Source organism: Triticum aestivum, chromosome 6A (assembly GCF_018294505.1).
Source record: "Triticum aestivum cultivar Chinese Spring chromosome 6A, IWGSC CS RefSeq v2.1, whole genome shotgun sequence".
Classification (NCBI taxonomy): Eukaryota; Viridiplantae; Streptophyta; class Magnoliopsida; order Poales; family Poaceae; genus Triticum; species Triticum aestivum.
Window position 1 is genome coordinate 327,720,380 of NC_057809.1, and position 23,980 is coordinate 327,744,359.

Genomic DNA, 23,980 nt, shown 5'->3' on the forward strand with positions numbered 1-23,980 from the left:
TAGTGTGTCTAGCTCCTCTTTCAGTAGCCCCAGATACAGATTGATGTCGTTCCCTGGTTGTTTTGGCCCTTCAATTAGCATACTCATGTGAATGTAATTCCTCTTCATGCACAACCAGGGGGAAGGTTGTACATCCACACAAACATAGGACAGGTGCTATGTGTGCTTCTCTGGCTGCCAAACAGATTGACTCCATCGGTGCTCGCACCCAGCACGATGTTCCTTGGATCGTCCCCAAATTATGGGTGTTCGAAGTTCAACGCTTGCCACTGGCTCGTATCCTTAGGGTGACTCAACATCTTGTCTCTTCTATTTATCTCCGGATCATTTCCGTCATCTTCTCACTTCTTCTCCTCCCTATATGCGTGCCAACGCATGAACTTTGATAGCTTAGGGTCCGCGAAATACCGCTGCAGACAAGGAGTGATCGGAAAGTACCACACCACTTTTCAAGGATCTTTCTTCCTCTTCTTGTATCAAGTCATGCCGCACACTGGACATATGGTAGACTCCACGTGCTCGTCCTGATAAGGGATGCAATTGTTCATGCACACATGGTATTTCACGTGCGGTAAATCCATAGGACACATGATTTTCTTTGCCTCCTCGAAACTGGTCGGGCAGTTGTTCCCCTTGGGAAGACGTTTGTGCCAGAATGACATGTTCTCGTCGAAGCTTGCGTCGGTCATTTTGTGTTTTACCTTCATCTCCACAGCCATAAGCGTTACTTTCAGGCGGGTATCCTTTGGCCTGCATCCTTCATACAATGGAGTAACCACGTCTATCTCCAGTTGATCCAGCTTGGCTTTCTCTCGGGCGGCAGCTCTTGCATTATCCGTCTCCTTGATAAGCAACTCTTGAATATGAGGCTCCTGCACCCAGCCCATCGATGGTCCATCGTCGTCTGCTCCGACATCTTCATCTTCATGATCATGCCCTTCGTCTTGATCTTCCTCATCATCATGTCCGGCATCACCATCGTGATCATGTCCTGGAGATTCTTCATCTTCTTGCCCACCCTTGCCGCGGTGGTTGTCTTGCTGCCCTTCCTCATTTCTTGCCCGGCCCCCATGGACGACTTCATAGTCATCTTCATCACCTTGCCACTGATAGCCATCCATGAAACCACGCAAGAGCAGGTGGTCCCGCACCTGCCCGGAATCCGGGTCCGCAATAAGGCTCTTCAGCTTGCATCTTCGACACGGACATCTTATCTCCGTCTCATTCATTTGAAGCATCTCGGCCTTCGCAGAGCTCAAAAACCTATTCACGATGCCTTCGGTCATCGTGCGGACCATGGTCGCCTGCGGGGTAGAGAAAAACGATATTTTAGAACCAAGAAAAAATTTGGCATGACCTTTCCTAAAAATAGGACCAAAAATAATGCATAGTGCCAAATTCTCGCCGAAACAGAAATGAATCAACATTCCGACAAAATATTGGCAACTATCGCATTTCAAATACCGGTACCTGCAAACACAAACATATATGCAAAACCACAAACATACGTAGATCTAGCTAGTTCATAAAAAGTGCATGTGCACATTGTTGGAGGGAGAAAAAAGTAGATCTACAACATAAAGAAAGCTTTCCCCTTACTTACCTATCAAAAAAGGTAATTTAACCACTTAATTTGGGTGAATCTATGGTGCAAATGAGGTGAGGAGGAGGAGGTAGTCGAGACAAGCTTGGAGGAGGAGGAGGAGAGAACGATGTGGGGAAAGTGAGTGTGGTAGGTGGCTGTCCAAAATATCAAGCTGGTCTCAGGTTACTAATGGCGCACCACCTACAAATGCGCCATTAGTAACCCTGGTTACTAATGGCGCACCTGCCAGGGGTGCGCCATTAATAGTTTTGCAAAAAAAATATAATTCTTAGTAGTGGTGCACCATGGGTGTGGTGCGCCATTCCTAGTTTGAGCTAGTAATGGCGCACTTCGCCCAGGTGCACCATTACTACTTTTAAAAAAAAGTAAAAAAAATTGTCAGTAGTGGCGCACCGAGCGTGTGGTGCACCATTACTAGTTAAAACTAGTAATGGTGCACTGTGCCCTGGTGCGCCATTAATAGTTTTGGAAAAAAAACTTGCTAGTAATTGCGCACCATGTGTCTGGTGCGCCATTAGTAATGAGGACACTAATGGCGCACCTGTATCTACTGTGCCACTGCTATATAGTAGTGGCGCACCACATACATGGTGCGCCATTAATGTCCATATCAGCTATAGCCCTTTTCCTAGTAGTGAGAAATTTAGTACAACCATGTCTTCCTGGTATCGAAGATATTCTCATGGGAATAGTTTGTAAGAATCCCATCATGAAACGAATTAATGTTCATAAGCATGAAGAACCCGCAGTCCATGATGTCATCAAACAAAGAATTGTAAAAAGAAAAGAAAGACAAAGCATAACAAAACGCTGCAGCTTACGTACTCATACATATAAACAAAAATAATATAGATAAACTGGAACTCATACTTGTTATTTGGTTGGGGGACATCAATCCAATCCAAAGGGAAGTGGTCAATAGAAAGTAGACTGAAGGGTGTCTCCCTGTCATTGCTGGCATCACTCCAAAGCTTCTTGATGTTATCAACCATACGCCAAAAGAGACACACTACACATTCATCACTAGTCCATAGTAGGAGTTGAGAAGCTGAAACCTTTGATTGTTCAAGTAGGTAAAGATAGAAACCCAATGCCTAACACCACCCTTGTGAGCAGGAGTTTCAGGTGGGTCAAAACTAGGGAAAATAACCTGACGTAGGATAAACATCACAATCATTAAAACTGATATTAATATAAAGAGCACAAATAAAAACAAAAACAAATAGTAAGCATCAACATTGAGTAGCTTAGATAATCATAGGAATCCATGCTATCGGGACCATTTGCATTGAAAAACTTCCTCACACGGGAATCAAATTTCCCTCTGTAAATCTTGTCCTAATAAACAGATAACAACAAACTAAAAGACAAAGGGCAATAAAAAGAGGTACATATAAATATAATTGAGACCGACAAGTTTAAACTAATTTGGAAAATAAAAAGAGAAAAGAGAAAACTATAGGGTAGACTTACGCAAATGGTAGGATAAGCTTGTCTGACCCATGGTATTTGCAACATAGACAATAAAGGGCAACCTCAGCGATAGCAGATCAAAGCATTCCGCAAGAAGCAAAAGACGATGCAACATCTTCAATAGTATCTTCACACTCATTGTTTTGGAACATAACCTTTGATCTAAAAACAAATAATAATGACATCAAATGTGGATTCATTCAACGAAGCTCGCCTGATATTCAAAGTGTCCTTTAATAACTAACAGAGAGTACCTACATAAGAAGTCAAGAAGTTCAGCTATAAATCAACACGCAGTTCATAAGTTGGATGCCATGAAACTCTAACTAGCTGGACTCACCTCTTAGAACGATCATTCTTAAGCCTAGTTACACTGAAATAAAAGTCATCAACCTTCTTTTTGACAACCTTAATTTCATTGTCTGCTCAAGAAACAATAGAATAAGATCAACATACAAAAACATACTTAAAATATACTCCATCCATTCCTTTAACTAAGGTGTATATTGTTCAGCATGGTGACCAAGGCAACAAATTATGGATACATTAGTACAAAATAACCCTTGTCAAGTTTGTTGATTACAAGCAAGTAAATCAGTTAGGCTTTGAAAGAAAGAGATACAGGAAATCAGGAGAGAGATACTTTCCTTCTTTTTCTATAAAGATAGATATAGGCAATCTTGAGAGACATAGTTTCCGTTTTTCTATAGGGATAAAAAAGGGATTATAGGAATTATAGTAAATACACCTTACATTGTGGAATTTTATCAAAAAACAAATACACCTTATATAAAGGAACAGAGGGAGTATACAAAAAAGGATGGTTGAATATACACATGAATAATGGTTGCATATACACATGATTTAGGAAGAATTCTTGGGTATAAAACACAAAACAAAAAATATATATATAAACTATTTCCTGGTATGGGAAAAACCATACTCACATAGACTTAAGTGTTACCTTAAAATCAAGATAATGCCATGCACACAACTAACAAAAATCAGTTTCAAACACAAGCACATTCAGCTGCTACATGAAAAAGAACCCATAAAAGATTAAAAAACATCACCCCATACAATACACACCTTCCCCAACATAAAAACATCTGCACTTCATTTTATTTACATTCACAGGACATATTTCAGATTATAGGAGAAACCAGAAGTTCATCTTGTAGCAGACAAATAGTACACATGGATATCATAAAGGAAAACAAAAATAGAAGGCATGGGGATGGGGAAAGAAGAGAGAAGCGTGATCCTCTCTTTGAAGGATTCTTGCCTAAAGCAGTAGCAGAACTAGACAGATCCTCCTCCTTTCCGAAACTATCAATTTCAGTTTCTGAACCATTGCCATCTCCAATAGATGTTGCAATACCATCTTCGCGTACACCTGTAGGATGAGCTAGAGAATCTGAAACAACAAAAACTCTTGGTTTTGCTACAGTAGGAGGAGCTGGAGAATCAGCACCAACAGCCACTGATTGAAGGAAATATTCCCTAGAGGCAATAATAAAGTTGTTATTTTATATTTCATTATATCATGATAAATGTTTATTATTCTTGCTAGAATTGTATTAACTGGAAACTTGATACCTGTGTGGATACATAGACAAAACACTGTGTCCCTAGTAAGCCTCTACTAGACTAGCTCATTAATCAAAGATGGTTAAGTTTCGTAACCATGGACATATGTTGTCATTTGATGAATGAGATCACATCATTAGGAGTATGATGTGATGGACAAGACCCATCTGTTTGCTTAGCATATCGGTCGATCAATTTTATTGCTATTGCTTTCTTCATGTCATATACATATTCCTTTGACTATGAGATTATGCATCTACCGGGTACTGGAGGAATACCTTGTGTGCTATCAAATGTCGCAACGTAACTAGGTGGTTATAAATATGCTCTACATGTATCTCAAAAGAAGTTTATTGGATTGGCATAGATCAAGATTAGGATTTTTCACTATGAGTATCGAAGAGGTATCTCTGGGCCCTCTAAGTAATGGACCTCATAAGAAGCCTTGCAAGCAATGTAACTAATGATTTAGTTGTGGGATGATGTATTACTAAACAAGTAAAGAGACTTGCCGGTAACGAGATTGAACTAGGTATGAAGATACCAACAATCGAATCTCGGGCAAGTAACATATCGATGACAAAGGGAATAATGTATGTTGTCATTATGGTTCGATCGATAAAGGTCTTCGTAGGATATGTAGGAGCCAATATGAGCATCCAGGTTCTGCTATTGGTTATTGACCGAAGAGGTGTATTGGTCATGTCTACATAGTTCTCGAACCCGTAGGGTCCGCACGCTTAACGTTCGATGACGATTTTGTATTATATGAGTTATGTGTTTTGGTGACTGAATGTTGTTTGGAGTCCCGAATGAGATCACGGACATGACAAGGAGTCTCGAAATGGTCAAGAGGTAAAGATTGATATATAGGATGATAGTATCGGACACCGAAAGTGTTCCGGGAGTACCGCGTACATATCGGGTCACCAGAAAGGGGTTCCCAGCACCCCGAAAAAGATATGGGCCTAATGGGCCAAGAGGGGAAACGCAATAGCTAGCAGGGGTGTTGCGCCCCCCATATGGGCCGCACCAGAGGGGAAAGAGAAGGGGGGAGAGAAGGAAGGGGAGGGATTCGGCCTCCCCCTTCCTTCCCTCCTCACTCCTCTTTCCTTCCCCTTCGGTGGAAAAGGAAAGGTGGGGGCTGAATTGGACAAGGGCCCCAATTAGGATTGCTCCTAATTGGGGCGCCCCCTTGGCTACTCCCTCTCCCTCCCACCTATATATATGAGGGGGAGGCGCCTAGAATATACATCAACATCTGTTAGCCGTGTGCGGCGCCTCCCTCCACAGATTACACCGTCGGTCATATTGTCATAGTTCTTAGGCGAAGCCCTACACGGACCACATCACCATCACCGTCACCACACCATTGTGCTGACAGAATTCATCTACTTCCTCGACACTTTGCTGATTCAAGATTTCGAGGAACATCATTTAGCTGAAAGTGTGCAGAACACGAAGGTGTTGTACGTTCGGTGCTTGATCGGTTAGAACGAGAAGAAGTTCGACTACATCAACCGCGTTGTCAAACACTTCCACTTTTGGTCTACGATGGTACATAGACACACTCTCCCCCTCTCGTTGCTATGCATCTCCTAGATCTTGTGTAAGCGTAGGATTTTTTTGAAATTGCATGCTACGTTTCCCAACAGCGGTATCAGAGCCAGGTCTATGCATAGATGATATGCATGTGTAGAACAGAAAGAGTTGTGGGCGGTGATCGTCCTACTGCTTACCACCAACGTCTTATTTTCATTCGGCGGTATTGTTGGATGAAGCGGCTTGGACCAACCTTACATGGCCACGTTCATGAGACCGGTTCCACCGACTGACATGCAACTAGTTTTGCGTAAAGGTGGCTGGGGGTGTCTGTTTCTCCAACTTTTGTTGAATCAAATTTGACTGCGGCCGGTCCATGTTGAACGTTAAAAGAAAAAACTTGATGAATCACCGTTGTGGTTTTGATGCGTAGGTAAGAATGGTTCTTGCTAGAAGCCCGTAGCAGCCACGTAAAATTTGCAATAATAAAGTAGAGGACGTCTAACTTGTTTTCGCAGGCCATGTTATGATGTGATATGGTCAAGACATGATGTGATATAAATTATTGTATGAGATGATCATGTTTTGTAAAAGTCAGTGACAACCGGCAAGAGCCTTATGGTTCTCTCTTTATTGTATGAAATGCAAACGCCATGTAATTTCTTTACTTTATCACTATGCGTTAGCGATAGTTGTAGAAGCAATAGTTGGCGAGACAACCATGATGCTATGATGGAGATCAAGGTGTCTGTCGGCGTCCTAGGAACGAGGGTAGCCATACTTGCCTGTCTGCAGCCCACGGCGTGGCTTCATCAATGGCCCGGTATGACCCAGCTTCATGAACAATGACCCAAGAACCTCGCGAGGTGCCAAGCCTCGCGAGGCGGACGACACCAAAACCTCCCTGAGGGGCGGCCACACTAGGTTGGTCCCGAGGAGCAGAGATATCAATGCAAGGTGCACCTTGCGAGGTTCACATGACATGAGCCATGACGACCAAGGCCAGGCGGGCGCCAGCGGGCACAGTGTACCAGGTCCCTCTTTGGTGCGAAGGAGGCAAGCGCAGGCGCAGGTTCCCAAGGAATGAACTAATGGTTTGCATATTGGTGCAACGAGACAAAGACCGCCAGGACGACAAGACGAAAGTCATCGCGGAGGCCTCTGCAGTGTCATCACCAGAGCCTTTGCTGGCGAAGACTACTTTTGTCAGGATAACCTGTACTAGTTGTCTCCCTTTGAATTTGGCCGTTGTGGGATTCCTTCCCGCGTACATTTGGGAACAGGACCAAGCCCACTATAAATAGGACCTAGCCACCACCGTAGAGGAGGGACACACAGACAGGACAGATCAATTCCACCCGAACCACCTCACCAGCTCCTTGAGCTCAAGAACACCTCACCTCCTGAGGCTGTTCATCCACTATACTAGTTCATGCTTAGCCCCTTGAGGCAATCCACCACAAAGCTGGAGTAGGGTCTTACACCACAAGGTGGACCGAACCAGGATAAACTGCTGTGTCTCTTGTCCCTTGGGTTCGTCGAGCTAGGCCGTGGAATCGTTAAGCCAACAGGTTGGGAAGAGGGAGTTTGTAAGTGCATCTAGTGCCCCTTAGTGATTTTGGTGTATTGAAGACTTATAGGTTAAGGGTCTGATGCATTTGTGAGTGTACACAAGTCTATATGTCTATGAGGAGTTTGATATTTACAGAGAAAGTCGACCCTGAAAAATGAAGTTCTTCGACTGAAGACTTTGGATTTCTAAAGACTTTGAAAGTGAAGAAATTGGTGTGATCCTGAAGACTTGGTATTCATTCAAGGAACACGAGGCATGAAGATTTTTGTTGTCTTTGTTTTATTTTCTCTTTCTTGAGTCATAGGAAACATTGTAATGTTAAAGGGGTCGAGGAAATACTAAGGAAAAATTTCCAAGTGATGCTCGACTCAAATCCTACACCTAACAATCCCTTCGAGTGAAGCCATTGGAAATCTCATACACCTCAGTCAATTTCTTCAGTGACAGAGACGAAGTTCTTCTGGTCTCTGAGGAATTTGTTCTTACTGAGGAGTTAGGAATGCGCCAGTGCGGATTGCCTACACAGTGAGGAACATGATAGCCCTGAGGAATTTGATACTCAAAATTCCGACCGTTGCTGTGCTATGCGCTAGCTGTCCGAAAATATCTACCCACCTAACGGTCATATCATTGAAGGGCATTTATGTCTTATCATGGCGGGCTGCTCCCTAGGCTATAAATAGCCGCCCCCTACAACCACTAGATGGTTGGCTGCTCCGAGAGAAACTGACACTTGTCATTTGAGAGCATCCCATCCTCCGAGGACTTTGAGTGAAAATCATCAAGTGAGGAAAACCCAAACCCAAACACCTACAAACCCAAAGTGATTGAGCATCACTGAAGAGATTGATACTGCGTGGATCTGACGCTTGTTACCTTTGAAGACTGTGCATCTTCCAGACGGTTAGGTGTCATGGTCTAGAGCATCCAAGAGGAAATTGTGGATGACCCAGTGACTGAGTCTGTGAAGGTTTGGAAGTCACCTGAAGACTTACCACGAGTGATTGGGCGAGGTCTGTGTGACCTTAGCTCAAGGGTAATATGGTAAGGACTAAGTGTTCTTAGATGCGTGTTTAGGACTGGGTGTCCGGGACTGTGTGTCCTTAGGTTTAAATACCTAACCTCCCTAACCAGACGTACAACTGTCACAACAGTTGGAACTGGTCTACCAAATTATCGTCTTCACCGAGCTAACTGGTTCCATTTCCTCAACCCTTCTATTCCTTCATTTCTGTGTTGTCTGCTTGTTCATATATGTTTGAAGACTTTGACTGAAGAATTTCTCTATTTCCCCAGCTCAATTTCTTCAGTCTATTGGTCTATGTTTACGCTTTCTTTACTCTGTGTTTGTTTGCATTTCATCATGAAGACCATGCTCATGTTTTGTCATGTTTACTTCTGAGTACTTATTCCACTTCAAGTAGTTATTCATTTGGGAATTTCCTCACCTGCAAATTCCTCAGTGAAGAATTCATAATAAATCGCCTATTCACCCCCCTCTAGTAGATATAACACACTTTCAATTGGTATCAGAGCAAGGTACTCCCTTGTTTTGTGTGATTTTGGTTTAACCGCCTGAAGTTTTAGTTATGTCGATCGCAGGTATGATCAAGGTTTCTGCTGGGTGTCCTACCTTCGATGGGACGGACTACCCTTACTGGAAGAATAAGATGCGCATGCATCTTGAGGCAATTGACAATGATCTCTGTTACGTTGTGGAAAATGGCGTCCCCTCTGTCACTCCCACCATCAACGCTGCTGATGTGAAGAGATTCAAGCAACTCGACTCTCAAGCGAAGAACATCATATGTGGCCATCTGAGCAAAGGGCAGTATGGAAGAGTGAGTGCTTAGGAGACAGATAAGCTTATCTAGGACAGGTTGTCCAAGGTCAATGAGGGAGTCTCAACAGAGCATGACTCTCGAGTTGACGTTCTTCGCAATCTCTTCAACTGCTTCAAAAGGCTTGACAATGAAAATGTACAACAAACCTTCGATCGCCTCACTGACATCTCAAATGAGCTTCAATCACTTGGTGCCACTGATATCACCGACCATGAGGTGGTGAAGAAATTGCTGAGTTCGCTTGATTCCTCATTTGATACCTTGGCATTGATGATACAAGAATGTGGAGACTATAAGTCACTTGATCCCGCTAATATCCTCGAGAGACTAAACACTCATTAGTTCCAGCTTGCTGAGAAGAGATATCTCTATGGACCAAGTTATGGTAGATCACGGGCTCTGAAGGCCAAGGCAATGTCTGAATCTGAAGGTGAAGATTCTGGCAGCAGCCTTGGTGACCCTGAAGAACTGAGGCAGGATCTAGCAATGCTCGTGAGGAAGTTTCAGAAGTTCTCAAGACGTGGTCGCTTTGGTAAATCCTCAAGAAGTGATGACTTGAGATCAGATTCCTCATCCCATGATTACAAGAAGAGACTCTGTCACAAATGCAAGAAACCTGGACACTACATTCAAGATTGTCTCAAAGAAGAAGAAGTACAAGGATTACAGTTCTGATGATTCAAAGAAGAAAAAGAAATCTTCAAAGTCCTCGTCATCAAAGTCTTCAAGGTCCTCATCTCACAAGAAGAGCAACTCCAAGAAGGCTCGGGCATTCATTGCAAGGAAATGGACTCTGAGGCTGAATTTGAAGAAAATGAGGAAGAGGAGGAATCTGAGGAGTCAGACTCTGGTGTGGCGAGCCTAGCCCTCGCTACCGCATTCGTCAGCAAGTCCATCTTCAACTTTGAAGAAAAGGACCTCCCCAACACTACTGGTGGCGGCGATGAGGACTACGCTCTTACCTATTGCTTCATGGCAAAAGGCTCAAAGGTACTCAAACCCTCCTCTGAATTTAGTGAGGATGAATCTGATGAAAACCTCAACCCAGCTATTCTAAACTTGCTAAGATTTGCTATGAAACTGCAAAAGGCACTCGAAAAGGTTCAAACCATTCTAGATAAAAGCAATTATATGTTGGGCAAGGAAATGGATCGCACTAAAAATTTCACTGAAAATCTTCAGAGACTTCAGTCCAAGTTTGACAATCTTCAAGGTCATCATAACACTCTCCTATCTGATCAAGAGAAGGTTTCTTATGAATTTCTTCCAAGAAATCAAGATCTTGAGCAGTTAAGAGTGAGTTATGAAGATCTTCAGAAGGAGCGTGATTCGTTACTTGCTCAACAGATCAGCGCTACTCAGGATGAATTTGTTCCTCCATGTTTGAAGTACATTGAACGTGAAACTGCTAATTCTTCACCTAAATGCTCAAATACTTCCATTGCTGCAAATTCTTCAAATGCCTCTGCTATCACTAATTCCTCATCTGAGGACACTGCTAGTATCACTGATAATGCAGGGCTGAAGGAATTGTATATGACAGGCATGTACAAAAGCCTTAAAGGGCATCAGGCTCTTTGTGACGTGCTTAAAAAGCAGATCCTCAACAGGAACCCTAGGAAAGAGGGTATTGCCTTTGAGAGGAAACTCAATGCTGATGGGACCTACTAGAAACCTAAGCAGTATCCTAAAACCTCATGGGTTGCTGCAAAGGGACCTTCTGTGGATCCATCTATTTTATCTGGCATTACATGTGAATCTTCATATTCTTCTGATGAGTCATTTGACTCCAACTATAAACTGTTCAAAAATCATAATGGTGAAGTATTTGCTAGACATGTTGGCACTAACTATAGGAACGGTTCTCCTATGAAGAAAATCTGGGTTCCCAAAAGGTGCCTTGAAAATCTCCAGGTGAATGTGATCATGACACCACCTATGAAGAATAGGAACCCCAGATCAAATTCTCCATATGGACCAAATTCTTCATATGGATCCATGTCCTTATACGGACCAAACTCCTCACATGGATCAAATTCCTCAAAAGGATCAAAGTCCTCATATGAGCATCATCGTGCTAACCTATCTGTTTCGCAGGGTAGAACTAAGTATTATGGATATGTGCATTATTCTTCAAATCATTATGTTCATAAGTCCTCGAAGTTTCTCCGCTAACTCTTATGCTTACCCTAACTGCTCTTATGTGAAACGAAGTGGATTGGCATCTATGCCACCCTTCTCTTATGGAGCTCACAGAATGATGAACTCTTTGCCACCACTTCAGATGTGGGTGGTGAAGAAAAATAACTAACCTATTATGCAGGGTCAGGTCTCCAAACGAACTTAATCGTTTGAAGAATTTGCTGGAGACCTGAATTTGCTTGAAAGGATGCAAGCTAATCATGAAAAAATGAATTTTCATTTATCACGTCCTCATACTGCTTTATCTGTTCTATTGCTTGATGAAATTGATCTGATGAAATTGATTGCATATTCGTCACTACTGAAGTACATGAGTTCATAAGTTGCACTAATTCATCTGCAGGATGATCAACCCAAAGCCACTGAGTGGGTCCTCGATAGTGGATGTACAAATCACATGACTGGTGACAGGAGCTTATTGATGGACTCTGCTTTATGTCCATCACATCTGAAGGATATCACCTACGCTGACAAAGGCAAAAGCAAGGTATTGGGTCTAGGTAAGGTTTCAATCTCAGGATTTACACATGGACAAAGTCATGCTTGTCGAGTCCTTAGGGTTCAACCTCATGTCTGTCTCAATGCTTTGTGATCTTGATAAGATTGTTGTATTTGGCAAGTATCGTTGTGTTGTGATCATGGAAGGTGACAATTCCAAAGTCTTCGAAGGATTTAGGAGAGGGGATTTGTATATTGTTGATTTCTCTATAGGACCACAACCTGCTACATGTCTACTTGCAAAAGCTTCAGAAGGCTGGCTATGGCATCGGCGACTTGGTCATGCTGGCATGAGGAATCTGCACACACTTGCGAAGAAGAAGCATGTCATTGGCATCGAGGGTGTCAAATTCCTCAAGGACCATTTGTGTGGAGCTTGTGAAGCTGGAAAGATGACCAAGGCCAAGCACCCAACGAAGACTATCATGACTACTACTAGACCATTTGAATTGCTTCACATGGATCTCTTTAGCCCTACTCACTATGCCACATTTACTAATGCTGCATCTTTATATGGCTTTTTCATTGTTGATGATTATTCTCGATATACATGGGTGCATATCATCACTTACAAAACTGAAGTGTAGGAAGTCTTCAAACGATTTTCCTTGAGGGCTTCAACCAACTTTGGTGTGAAAATCAAGCACATTAGAAGTGATAATGGAACTGAGTTCAAGAACACTGGTCTTGATGACTATCTTGATGAACTTGGTATTACTCATGAGTTATCTGCTCCTTATACTCCTCAGCAAAATGGCGTCGTGGAGCACAAGAATAGGACTCTTATTGAGATGGCCCGCACTATGCTTGATGAGTACAAGATGCCTCCTCGCTTTTGGCCTGAGGCAATTGGTACTGCATGCCACATCATCAACAGGGTATATCTTCACAAATTCTTCAAGAAGAATGCATATGAACTCCTCACTAACAAAAAAAACCAATGTGAGTTATTTCAAAGTCTTCGGTGCTAAATGTTGGATTAGAGACCCTCATCACAATTCTAAATTTGCACCGAAAGCACATGAAGGTTTTATGCTCGCTTATGGTAAGGACTCGTACACCTACAAAGTCTTCAACACCTATCACCACAAGGTTGTTGAAACTATAGATGTGCGGTTTGATGAGAATAATGGCTCACAAAGAGAGCACCTACCTCCTGTGGCAGATGAAATACCTCCTGAGAAATCTGTTAAGTTCAAGGCTACTGAGGATGTCATTCCTACCGAAGAATCTGCTGAAGAAGTCATTCCAGAACATGAAGAATGACATGTTGATGCACCTGAGGAAAATGGTGCTGAAGAAAATGCTGATCAAATTCCTCAATGACAACCTGCTCATCCTCACGTTGCAAATGAAGTGCAAATTGAGAAAATCATCAGTGACATCAACATTCCAGGTCCTCTCACACGCTCAAGAGCTTCACATTTATCTAACTTTTGTGGGCACTTTGCTTTCGTCTCTATCACAGAGCCCACTAAGGTAGATGAAGCATTTCTGGAGCCTGAGTGGATTCAAGCTATACAAGAGGAATTACATCAATTCGAGCTCAACAACGTCTGGGAACTGGTCAAACGTCCAGATCCTCGCAAGCACAACATCATCGACACAAAGTGGATCTACCACAACAAGCAAGATGAAAATGGCCTTGTGGTGAGGAATAAGGCATGACTTGTAGCTCAAGGCTACACATAGGTTGAAGGAATTGATTTCGATGAAACTTTTGCACCCGTTGCTAGACTTGAAGCTATTCGCATATTACTTGCTTATGCTAACCGTCATGATATCATCTTATATCAAATGGATGTGAAAAGTGCATTCCTCAATGGTAAGCTTGAGGAAGAAGTATATGTTGCTCAACCCCCATGTTTTGAAGATCCAAAGCATCCTGACAAAGTCTTCAGGCTAAATAAGGCCCTCTATGGCCTCAAGCAGGCCCCACAGGGGTTGTATGATATTTGAAGGAATTCCTCATGAAGAAAGGCTTCAAACCCATTCACTTGACCCAATTCTTTTCACTAAATCTTATGATGGTGAACTGTTTGTGTGCCAAATTTATGTTGATGATATCATTTTTGGCTGTACTGACCAACGTTAAAGTGATGAATTTGCCTATATGATGAGTGAAGAATATCAAATATCTATGATGGGAGAATTTAAATTCTTCTTAGGTCTTCAGATTCGTCAACAGCGCAATGGCATATTCATATCTCAAGAGAAATACCTCAAGGATGTATTGAGGAAATTCAGCATGCAAGATTGTAAAGGAGTCAAAATCCCTATGCCCACAAATGGCCATCTATGCACTGATAAAAATGGTATTGACTTCGATCAAAAGGTATACCGCTCCATGATTGGTTCTTTATTGTACTTATGTGCATCTAGGCCAGATATTATGCTTAGTGTTTGCATGTGTGCCCGATTTCAAGCTACACCGAAGGAATCACACCATAAGGCTGTGAAGCATATTCTTCGATATCTAGATCACACACCAACACTTGGATTATGGTACCCCAAGGGCTCGGGTTTTGATCTCATTGGATATTCAGACGATGACTATGCTGGTGATCATGTGGACCGCAAGTCAACATCTGGCACATCAGACAATCCTTGGTCTGTTGGTCCTCGTAGAAACAGAACTACGTATCACTGTCTACTGCTGAAGCTGAGTACATTGTTGTTGGTTCTTGTTGTGCTCAACTGCTATGGATGAAGCAAACTCTCAAGGACTACAACATCAACGTGAAGAATGTGCCACTCTACTGTGACAATGAGAGTGCCATCAAGATTGCTCATAACCCAGTTCAGCACTCGACGACAAAGCACATTCAGATTCATCATCATTTTCTTCGTGATCATGTGTTGAAGGGCGACATCTCTATTGAGCATGTGAAGACTAAAGAACAGCTTAACAGATATCTTCACTAAGCCCTTGGATGAGAAGAGATTTAGCAAGTTACCGTGTGAGCTAAATATCCTAGAATCTTTGAATGTTCTTTGAAAAGGACACTCATCCTAACACTTATGCAAAATTGATGACTTAGATGTGCAACACATGAAGAAACGTTTTTCTTCAATCAATGAAGAATAACACTCTAAGTGTGAAGAAATTAACGAAGAATTTGATTCTCGGAACCCTACGACAATTGTACACGGTGTCTGAAATCATCATTCTTATACGGTGGGTCACGCCACCACCAAAAGTTGAAAATCTTCTATTTGAGTTTTTCCTCAGCTTTGAAATTCCTCAGTTGTTTTTCAACTTGCATTGTCTTCACCATTTCCATCGTTTTTCTTTATTGGCTATATATATATAAGTTTATGTCCTCTACAACAATCACTTATTGCTATTTCTTCAAGTTGCTTGTTCTTCTAAGTGAATGTGATCGGACCCTTTCCCCCTCTATGCTAAACTCAACCCAGTCTATTCACAAATTCTTCAAGTGCATTCTAGTTGAAACCCGTTCCAAATCTTCACTTTTTCCTTGTCAGCTGAAGAAATTGTGAACGGAACTTTAAACTTATCTTATCTGAATGTGCCTCTCAAACCGTTACACATTCCACGATAATACTTATCCTATTCACCCACGATCGCACAAGATCGTCACCTCTCAGTACGTCGGTGACACATGTCAAGCGAATGAGAAGGGTCAGGGGCACGACCGTCCTATTTCCTCGGGCGAGCAGTTTTTCACTTTGGCTATAAATACGCCTCTCCCTTCCTCACTTCACTTTTACTCTGCTCGACCTTACTCCCTCGCTCGAGATCTCAAACCCTAGCGCCGCCGCTACTTCCATCATCGTCGATGAAGAAGAGCTTCACTGCCTCAACCTCGTCGCCGCCGTACTCACGTAGGACGCGGATTTCTTCACTCCTCTGCCGCCGTAGTTGTCTTCCTCGACCAAGTTAGGGTGTGGAAGATCTGAACCGACGAGCTTGAAATCTACACTTCCCAGTTCGTCGTGTTCTTCATGCAGGGTAATTAAAAGTTACTTTTACTACCCTTGTTGATTCAGATGTTTTCTTCAAATCCTCAAAAGGTGTTTTTTCTTCAAATCATCACACACTGGACACCTCACATATCATCTGTTGTTGATCTGTTTTTCTAAGCAACATTTTTCTTCAAGATTCCTCAATTGTGTGGATTTTCAAATCTGTACAACTCTCGAACCTAAGTCAAAGAACGCTTAGTGAAATTATTCAAGACTCAACTGGTCAAATTCCTCAAACATTTTCTTATTCCAAAAACCTTCTGAGAACGCATATGACCTCTCCAAATTCCTCGCACCTATACTCTGTTCACAGGTACACATGTCCGCTGCTAAATCATTAGGTTCTCATCAACTTAACTCATTTGCAGCGTTCCTCAAAGAAAAGTTGCATATCTCTTCAGAGAACTCAATCATTCAAAACCCTCAGCTGAAGAAAATGGCAGATGGCAAGAAGCCACAGAAGGGAGGAAAGAGGCCTGAGGTCAACACTGCGTTTGAAATCCCTGAGGATATCTACAAGGATTATTGCACTCCTGATGAGGCCACCCATGGAAAGGAAACTAAGAATGAGTGCAAAGTGCGCATACAAAGGATAGATAGGAGATGGGCACGGGAATGGAGGGAGTACAGATATGTTACTCCCAAGTTGTCGGGGATATACCCCGCGGTATGACCCGGCTGGGCTTGGCATTTTCATCGGTAACCCACCGGAGTGGCGAATCACGATCTTGGCGACTCACGGATGGCCCTAACGGCGGGTCGGATAGAAGACTAGGCCCAAGGCCCAGAAGGCCGGCTCATGTTATGGCGGGCTAGTTTATGAGGAAAGGCCTAAGGAGTTTTCCCTTAAGGTGGCAGACTAAGATTCCACTTGTAATAGACTAATCCTAATCCTACTAGAACTAGTCATGTAACCCGCCCCTTCAACATATACTAGCAAAAATGCCCGTGCGTTACAACGGGAGAATACAAAGTGCGAGAATCAGGCTAGTGGGATAGATATTTTATCGGTGCAATACTTATCATTAGTTTTTCCCATTAAATCACTCTTCTGTCTTAATTACAACATACCATGAATAATATTTGCTCTCCTCCATAGCTCAGAAATAAATGGTTCAAAAAGCTTTAGCGATTTAGTTCGGGAAATCAGCCAAAAAAGTTAAAAGTACTCCCTCTGTTTCCTTACGTTTTGGTGGTTCAAATTAAACTACCAAAACGTCAGATATTTACGAATGGAGGGAGTACTTCTGAAATTATGTATAGAAAAAAAATTGCACCCTTGTTAACATGTTTTTTACCACAAATTATTTTACAAAGTAAGGTTATACAAACAACAATATATGTCCGGCCTTTTCTCAATGCACGACAGAGCCTTTTCTCAACACACGGCAGAGTAGAGGCCATGTACACATTGTTAAAGAATGAGAATATCAGTCTTATGTATGGCTGGATGGATTGTACCTGCAAAAATTCCCTACAAATAAACATATCTTCTTTGCTGAATGTAGCTTCACCAATCAAACCTGAAGAATCCCAGAAAAAATCAATCATAGACTTCACATGGAATCAAACTTCATATGAAGATGAATTGTTGCCTAAAACTGCTAGAAAAAACATGTTCAACTGAATTGTTTTCGGCACTGGATCAACTCATAATCTTACTTATACATTAAAATGTATGATGATTATAAACTGAGATACTTTTTTAGAGCGGGTAAAAAAGAATGTATAGGGACTGCCAGTAGCATAATTGATGGTTACATGAAACATCTAAAATTTTAAGAATCAAACATGATCTAAGGAAGTGACACACATCTGCAAGTATCTAATAATAAAATCCATATGAAAGATAACCTCCATTGATTGAAAAATTGCGAGTTCCACTCCTTTGCTTCAATAGCAATGGCCACTTAGTCCAGCACATCCCCTTTGTCCTAGATCAGTAGAAAACAAAAATGGATACACATCTATACAGGCCTACTCCTATCATAGTTTATACATAGCAACAAACTGAGATTACATATGGCTACATAATAAGATTCCTTTGCATCATCGGTGTTCTTACTTTGAAATATGGTAGCGGCAAATTGAAAGATTCTAATGTGTTAGTTTTGGCACAACGAGCTTCGGCCTCCTTGACATCCAGCTGCCTATTGGCAAGCAATTTTTGAATCATCTCTGGTACACACCATGCGCATAGTTAGCGTGATTATAGCATTGTAGGCAACAAAAAGGAATCCATATGTAATCTGAATCTTCACTGAACTTTTTACGTTTGACCGTCCAGGACCTCGGTCACACAAAATTTGACAGCTCAAACTTTTACCTTTACCAGTCTTCCATCATCCATGGCGAATCCATGGCATACTTGGCTTCACATTGAGATGGTTCATCACCTTCATCTCACACGACTTGTCACACTGCATATCCACAAACCAATCCAGTTAATGTTTGATGACTGAAAAAAATTTAGAGTAAATCGACAGATGCATGAATAAATCAATCGTTGCGTTGCAACGGGAGAAAAAAAAACATCACAAACACGCCACCAAGCTCTAGCACCTTCGCCTACAACATGGAAATCAAGCATACTCGACGCCCATGCAATGGGCCCCACTATGATCTTGCACCCTTGCGGCTCAACCGGCGACATCGTCGGCGGGTCAAGGCAGCGGCAGAGCAGGCGCGACACAGATGCCATGAGCTGCTCGGCCACCTTTCCTCAAAATACAACACAACAACAAAGGAAACTTGGCTAGAGATCGCACTTGAACACTTAGCTGGAATAGAGATGATTAAAACTTTCAAGAATACAAATTTGGCTGACCGTTACAGTGGGAGACGCAGTGTATATGACGGCGAAAACGGGCAAGGAAAAAATAGGAAATGATTAAATGTGTTTTTACCTTATGACAACATCCTTTTGCCCTGCATCACATACAGTAATGATGTCACAAGCATGCTCTTGACGAGAACGATTCACATGTGCTAGCGACCAGCAGAGGATGGAGAAAAGAAGGGCAGAAGAGGGAGGCTTGTATCTATCAAGACACCAGCATATAATTCAAGCTTTGTGAAGATACCAATAAGAGTAAAATCACTCAAAGCTAATACGCAACCTTATAGCAATATACTACACTGCGTATATCCACTATCATCTGATCCAGCCGTTCAGGTGAAGTGAGTGCCAGTAGAACAATGACCTCCAGACCACAAGAGTTCCAAAGCACCATTAATCAGAACATGTACAAAGAACCAAAGGAGTAATCAACAGCCAAAAAAGGCTAAACTATGAACCTTAGAATCAGGTCATGGTGTTCAAGGGGAAACTCCTCCACACCCTTCTGGTAGGAGTTGAGCATGATCGCGGACTCATCGGGGTCGTCGAAGTTGCAGAACCTGCTGCTGCTGCTCGACGTCGAGCTGCTGTCCCTTGCGAAGTATTATTCTGAACATGCTGCGGAACGCCCATCTGAATTTCCACGACGGCACCAAACTAAATGTAAGTAATATTGTTGTAGGAAATACAGGAGTACTCCAAGAGTGTTCTGTTCATCTGATGGATTGTGTGTGTGCCAAAAGCCATGCCAAGCTGCACATTTAGTATGCATAGGACCCTAATTTCTATGCCACCGGGACGCAAAGACTGCAAGCTACATATAAAAGAAATTACATTGTCCTGTCCTGAGATTGGAGTCAAGATCCGGATCAAATTACATTGTCAGTTTTTTCTATAACTGAAGCTAGATTAAGTACACTGCCTGCTACCGCGGGCTATAAAGAAAATTGCCCAATGTCATATATCATACGAAGATTAGTTCAGCAATGTAGGACCGACCCAATGTTGGTGTATCATAGGAATCATGTGGTGCCTTGGGGCTCATGCAGGGGTGTTGAGAGTTGATCCTTCAGCAAAACAGAGAAGATTGCCATAGGAAGAGAACAGTTGGCAAATTCCACCTCCTTTCCTGAACCCGATGGCTACATGGAAGGTAATTTCCTTTTCTAGCAGCTAGTTATACAGCTGTACTGAAACCATTTGAATTGGCTTCCATGTAAGTTTAACATGTTACTTGAACAACAAAGATTAAAATAGCCTATTGTTTAAGGTTCTTAAGAAGGTTGAACAGCAACGATGCAACATAAACCCAGCTATTTCATGAGCATAGTTAGTCTATGAAAGTTAAGCCACACATCCTGATACATTAATAGGTAGTGGAAACAGGCAAAAGTGTCCAAAGTTGTTGTCTACTTCGAGCTACTTGCTACCCACCATCGATTGATGAATAAATCATTTTATTACCGCGTGCAAGATGGTTCAGGTGTTTCATAATCTTTGCTTGCAACATAGAAGATGCTCCTGGTCCAGGCCGGTGATCGGGGCAGAGGCGGATGGAGTCAACTCATGGACATGGGCTGGGGAGGCCAATCAGCCGGCCGAAGGCTCCCATGAACATCCTGGCTGCACAAGAACACAGATATACAGACGTCAATCTATAGAACCTCAGATTAAAATATGTACAAAAGAACAACCAAAATTGCACAAACATCACACACCAAGTTTGGAGACACGCTGCACAGGAATTTGGGCTCAAACGTCGAAACCAAACTTTAATATTGCAACTCAAGAAAAGGGAAACTCTGAGCAGATAAAGGAGCATGTACCAGCTCTTCCAATGGATGGGAACTTACTAAGAGATCGGGAAAAGGTGAGATGTCTGAAGAAATTAAGTATGCCGATGATGCATCCGGAGCCCCTAATTAGGTGAGGTTAGTTACAGACCTCCACTCCAATTTTACCTAGCGCCGCTCGTCCGCAGCCACCGGGCGCGGATCCCCCTAGAATTCATTTTTTGCTTTTTGTGTGGTGTGTACTGTCAAACTAACTAACATATGCGTTCAGTAGTGATTAGAAGGTACTTTCAGTCAGTTAGATGGATAAAGATCAAGCTTGGCACAATAAAAATTGAGAGTAGAACTGAATATGCATGTTATCCTTCATTAATCATTCATATGGTCGTTAGATCATCAATCCACCAGTACACGAGTCAGGAAAGAAATCTTCCCTTTTCACAACAAAGATAGCACACTACCCACTTCCTTATTTGTACAATATACTGTAAGTAGTAGTACAAAGCCTGTACCCCTTCATGAATCACTCACACTCTCTCACTCTCTCTTCTCTGTACCATTCCCTTGACTGATACATAGTAGCACTAACTGAATTTTGTCGCTGGATCACACAACGTATCACACATTCAAACTGTCCATGTAAGATTTGGCATACAAGATCATCAAGAAGAGCCTCCCTCAATTGCATATACAGGCACAAAAAAGAACTGAAATTCAGAAATCAATCAAGTAGATGTTGTACCTGAACCTCCTGTAGGATTTGGGGGAGTTTGTCAGCGAGCCAGGCATCCAAGTCCTCATGCGACGATGGTGCGTCGACCGAGAGGATGCACAGGATCTCGACGGGAGCCATGGTGGAGCTCATGGCGGGTTGGGCGGCGCCGGATCGGGTCGAGGAGGTCGAGGGCGCGCGGATCCTAGAGGGAGGCGCCGGATCTGGCCGGTGAAGGTCCCGTGGCGGCGTTCGAACCTCCAAGGAGAGCTCGAGGACTGGGCATCCATGGTGCTGGCACTGAGCTCCTGGATAGAAGGAGAGACAAGGAGATTAGAGAGAGAGATAGAGGAAAGAGAGAAGGCAGGGGAGCGGCGGCGTGACCTGGGTGGTCGCCGGCGGCGACGCCGGTCGCCGGACGACGCGCGAGGGAGGCCAGGGAGGAAGCGCACGGGAGGAGGAACTTGGGGTCGAGCGCTCTGCGGGCACTGGTCGTGGCGGCGACAGCACTCGAGCCTGGGCGGGCCGGATCTGGGCTCGAAACGTTTTTTCTCACTTAAAAAAGGATCGCGGGTTGAATACCGAAAATTACAGGGACGTTTCTATAAAATTGGTGATGACGTACAACCAGAAGCGATAGCCGGTTTATTAGTAGGTAAAGACAAGGAGGGGCAGGGCTCCCCAAAGAAGGACAAGCAAAAAGAAACAAGAGCCGGCTTACGGGCGACTTCCTCATGAACATAATGAGATCTAGTCACAAACAGCATGTAGGGTTATTACCGGATGATGTTTCCCGGGGCCCGAAGCTGTCTAAATCCTTGTCTTGTGTTGCGTCTCTCGATTCCTCTCAACCCCTCTCAAGCTACTACAAAGATGCGTTGGCCTCACGACTAAGTCCTCACACTAGGACATCTGCCATGACAATTCCATGATAGTTGGCGCCCACCGTGGGGACTGCGCACGGTGGTGATGAGTTTTTGGAGGAATCTCTACAGAGATCGAGAAGCTTGTGATGTTCTGGATGAAAAAGAGCCGGCGCAGAAGAATACATATCGTCTTTGTGGTAAGCAGTCGGAGCAACATACAAGATTGAGATTAAAGAAATTAGGGTTTACGTTCTGTACGCCGCCGCCGACGCAAGACAATCTGTCCAAACCGACGAGAGATTGGATTTGCCGAGTCCTGCAAGCTGTCAAGTCACAGTTTCCATCGAAAACGGATAAAAGGTTTCCGCTGTCCAATCCGCCAAGTCACTGCGGCTAGATTACAGTTTCAAGTCCCAAGGCTGTTTAGTACTGGTAGTTCATGTGGATACAAATATAGATCAAGTGGAGATTAAAACGAGAACCAGTACTGCTATGAGTACCGGCCAATTACATGCGGAGATCGACTGAGGACTGGCAGGCAATAATTAAATAGAATATATGTCTCCATCCTGGGGAGAGCTGCGACCGGAGAAATTATAAAGTCTAGAAGCTAATCCAAAAGATAAAAGACGTTCTCATTGACCATCGTACTAATGCTTGATGAGCACAAGGATCAAAGCTGCATTATTTAAAAGAGCACTACCATGTTCAAATCGGTGTTCTACTTCCTACGGGTAGGCAATGGTCATGCCAGGCACTTGGATAAACAAAGATGGGGAGTCCACGGTCCAAAGGAAAACACAGACGGGGACTCGTCCAACCAACCACGACCTGGACTCTGCATAGCTGCTAACACAGCACGGCTTCTGTTGTACTTCTGCCGAGCTTCGATGGTCCGACCTGCGCTTCGTTTGACCTGTGAGCCACCCCAGACGTTGAGTGGCTGCACTTGCTGCTGTTGCCATCGCAATGATCAACGGCCGCCGCCGCCTTAATATGCAGCCGGCTTACGCTGTCTCTGTAGGCGGGCTGACTCGCCATGTCTCTGTTTAGAGCCCCTTGCTGCGCAATGAACCGCTTCTACTACGGCCAGCGTTGAGTCGCCGCCGCCGAGTCACCCCGGCCCGGCGCTGCTTCTGAGCCGTCTCACTCATTTTAGCCAGCCGGTCGCCTGACCCGCCTCCGTCGTCCACACAAGCTCACCGCTGCAGCATCAAGCTGGACTCACTTCTGTTGTGAGCCGCCTGCCATCTCACTTTGAGTCACCACCCACGGCCACCATCACGGTGTTCGCTTCGTCCCTGCTATCCACTGCAGCAACCCGCCGCTGCCGTCCGAAGCCGCGCCGTCTGCGTGCCTCTGCTGCACCTTGCTGCTGCCTTTGTCGCGTAACTGCAGCCCTGCCAAGTCGCTGTTGCAAGTCTCATTTGGTCTGGGACGCACAGTTTAAAA

At 43.4% G+C, this 23,980-nt stretch overlaps 1 protein-coding gene across 1 annotated transcript; it reads right to left on the bottom strand.

The window, feature by feature from the left end:
• Positions 1 to 18,147: 18,147 nt before the first annotated feature.
• Positions 18,148 to 23,569, bottom strand: LOC123129597 (uncharacterized). Its single transcript, XM_044549699.1, has 4 exons — positions 23,383 to 23,569; positions 22,047 to 22,193; positions 21,693 to 21,970; positions 18,148 to 20,780 (listed from the first exon to the last, which is right to left on the bottom strand). Exons 1-4 carry the CDS (start codon positions 23,567 to 23,569, stop codon positions 20,748 to 20,750), a joined length of 645 nt encoding a protein of 214 aa, XP_044405634.1. The 3' UTR covers positions 18,148 to 20,747.
• Between the last annotated feature and the right edge of the window lie 411 nt (positions 23,570 to 23,980).

Bases quoted from the DNA above. Each gene is read 5' to 3' on its own strand.
- LOC123129597 (XM_044549699.1), bottom strand. From the start codon at position 23,569: ATGGCGAGTCAGCCCGCCTACAGAGACAGCGTAAGCCGGCTGCATATT. The intron at 21,971-22,046 runs GTCACGCCGCCG...CCTTCTATCCAG, and splicing joins CGCCGCCGGCGACCACCCAG to GAGCTCAGTGCCAGCACCAT. The intron at 20,781-21,692 runs GTACAACATCTA...GTTCTTGTGCAG, and splicing joins AAATCCTACAGGAGGTTCAG to CCAGGATGTTCATGGGAGCC.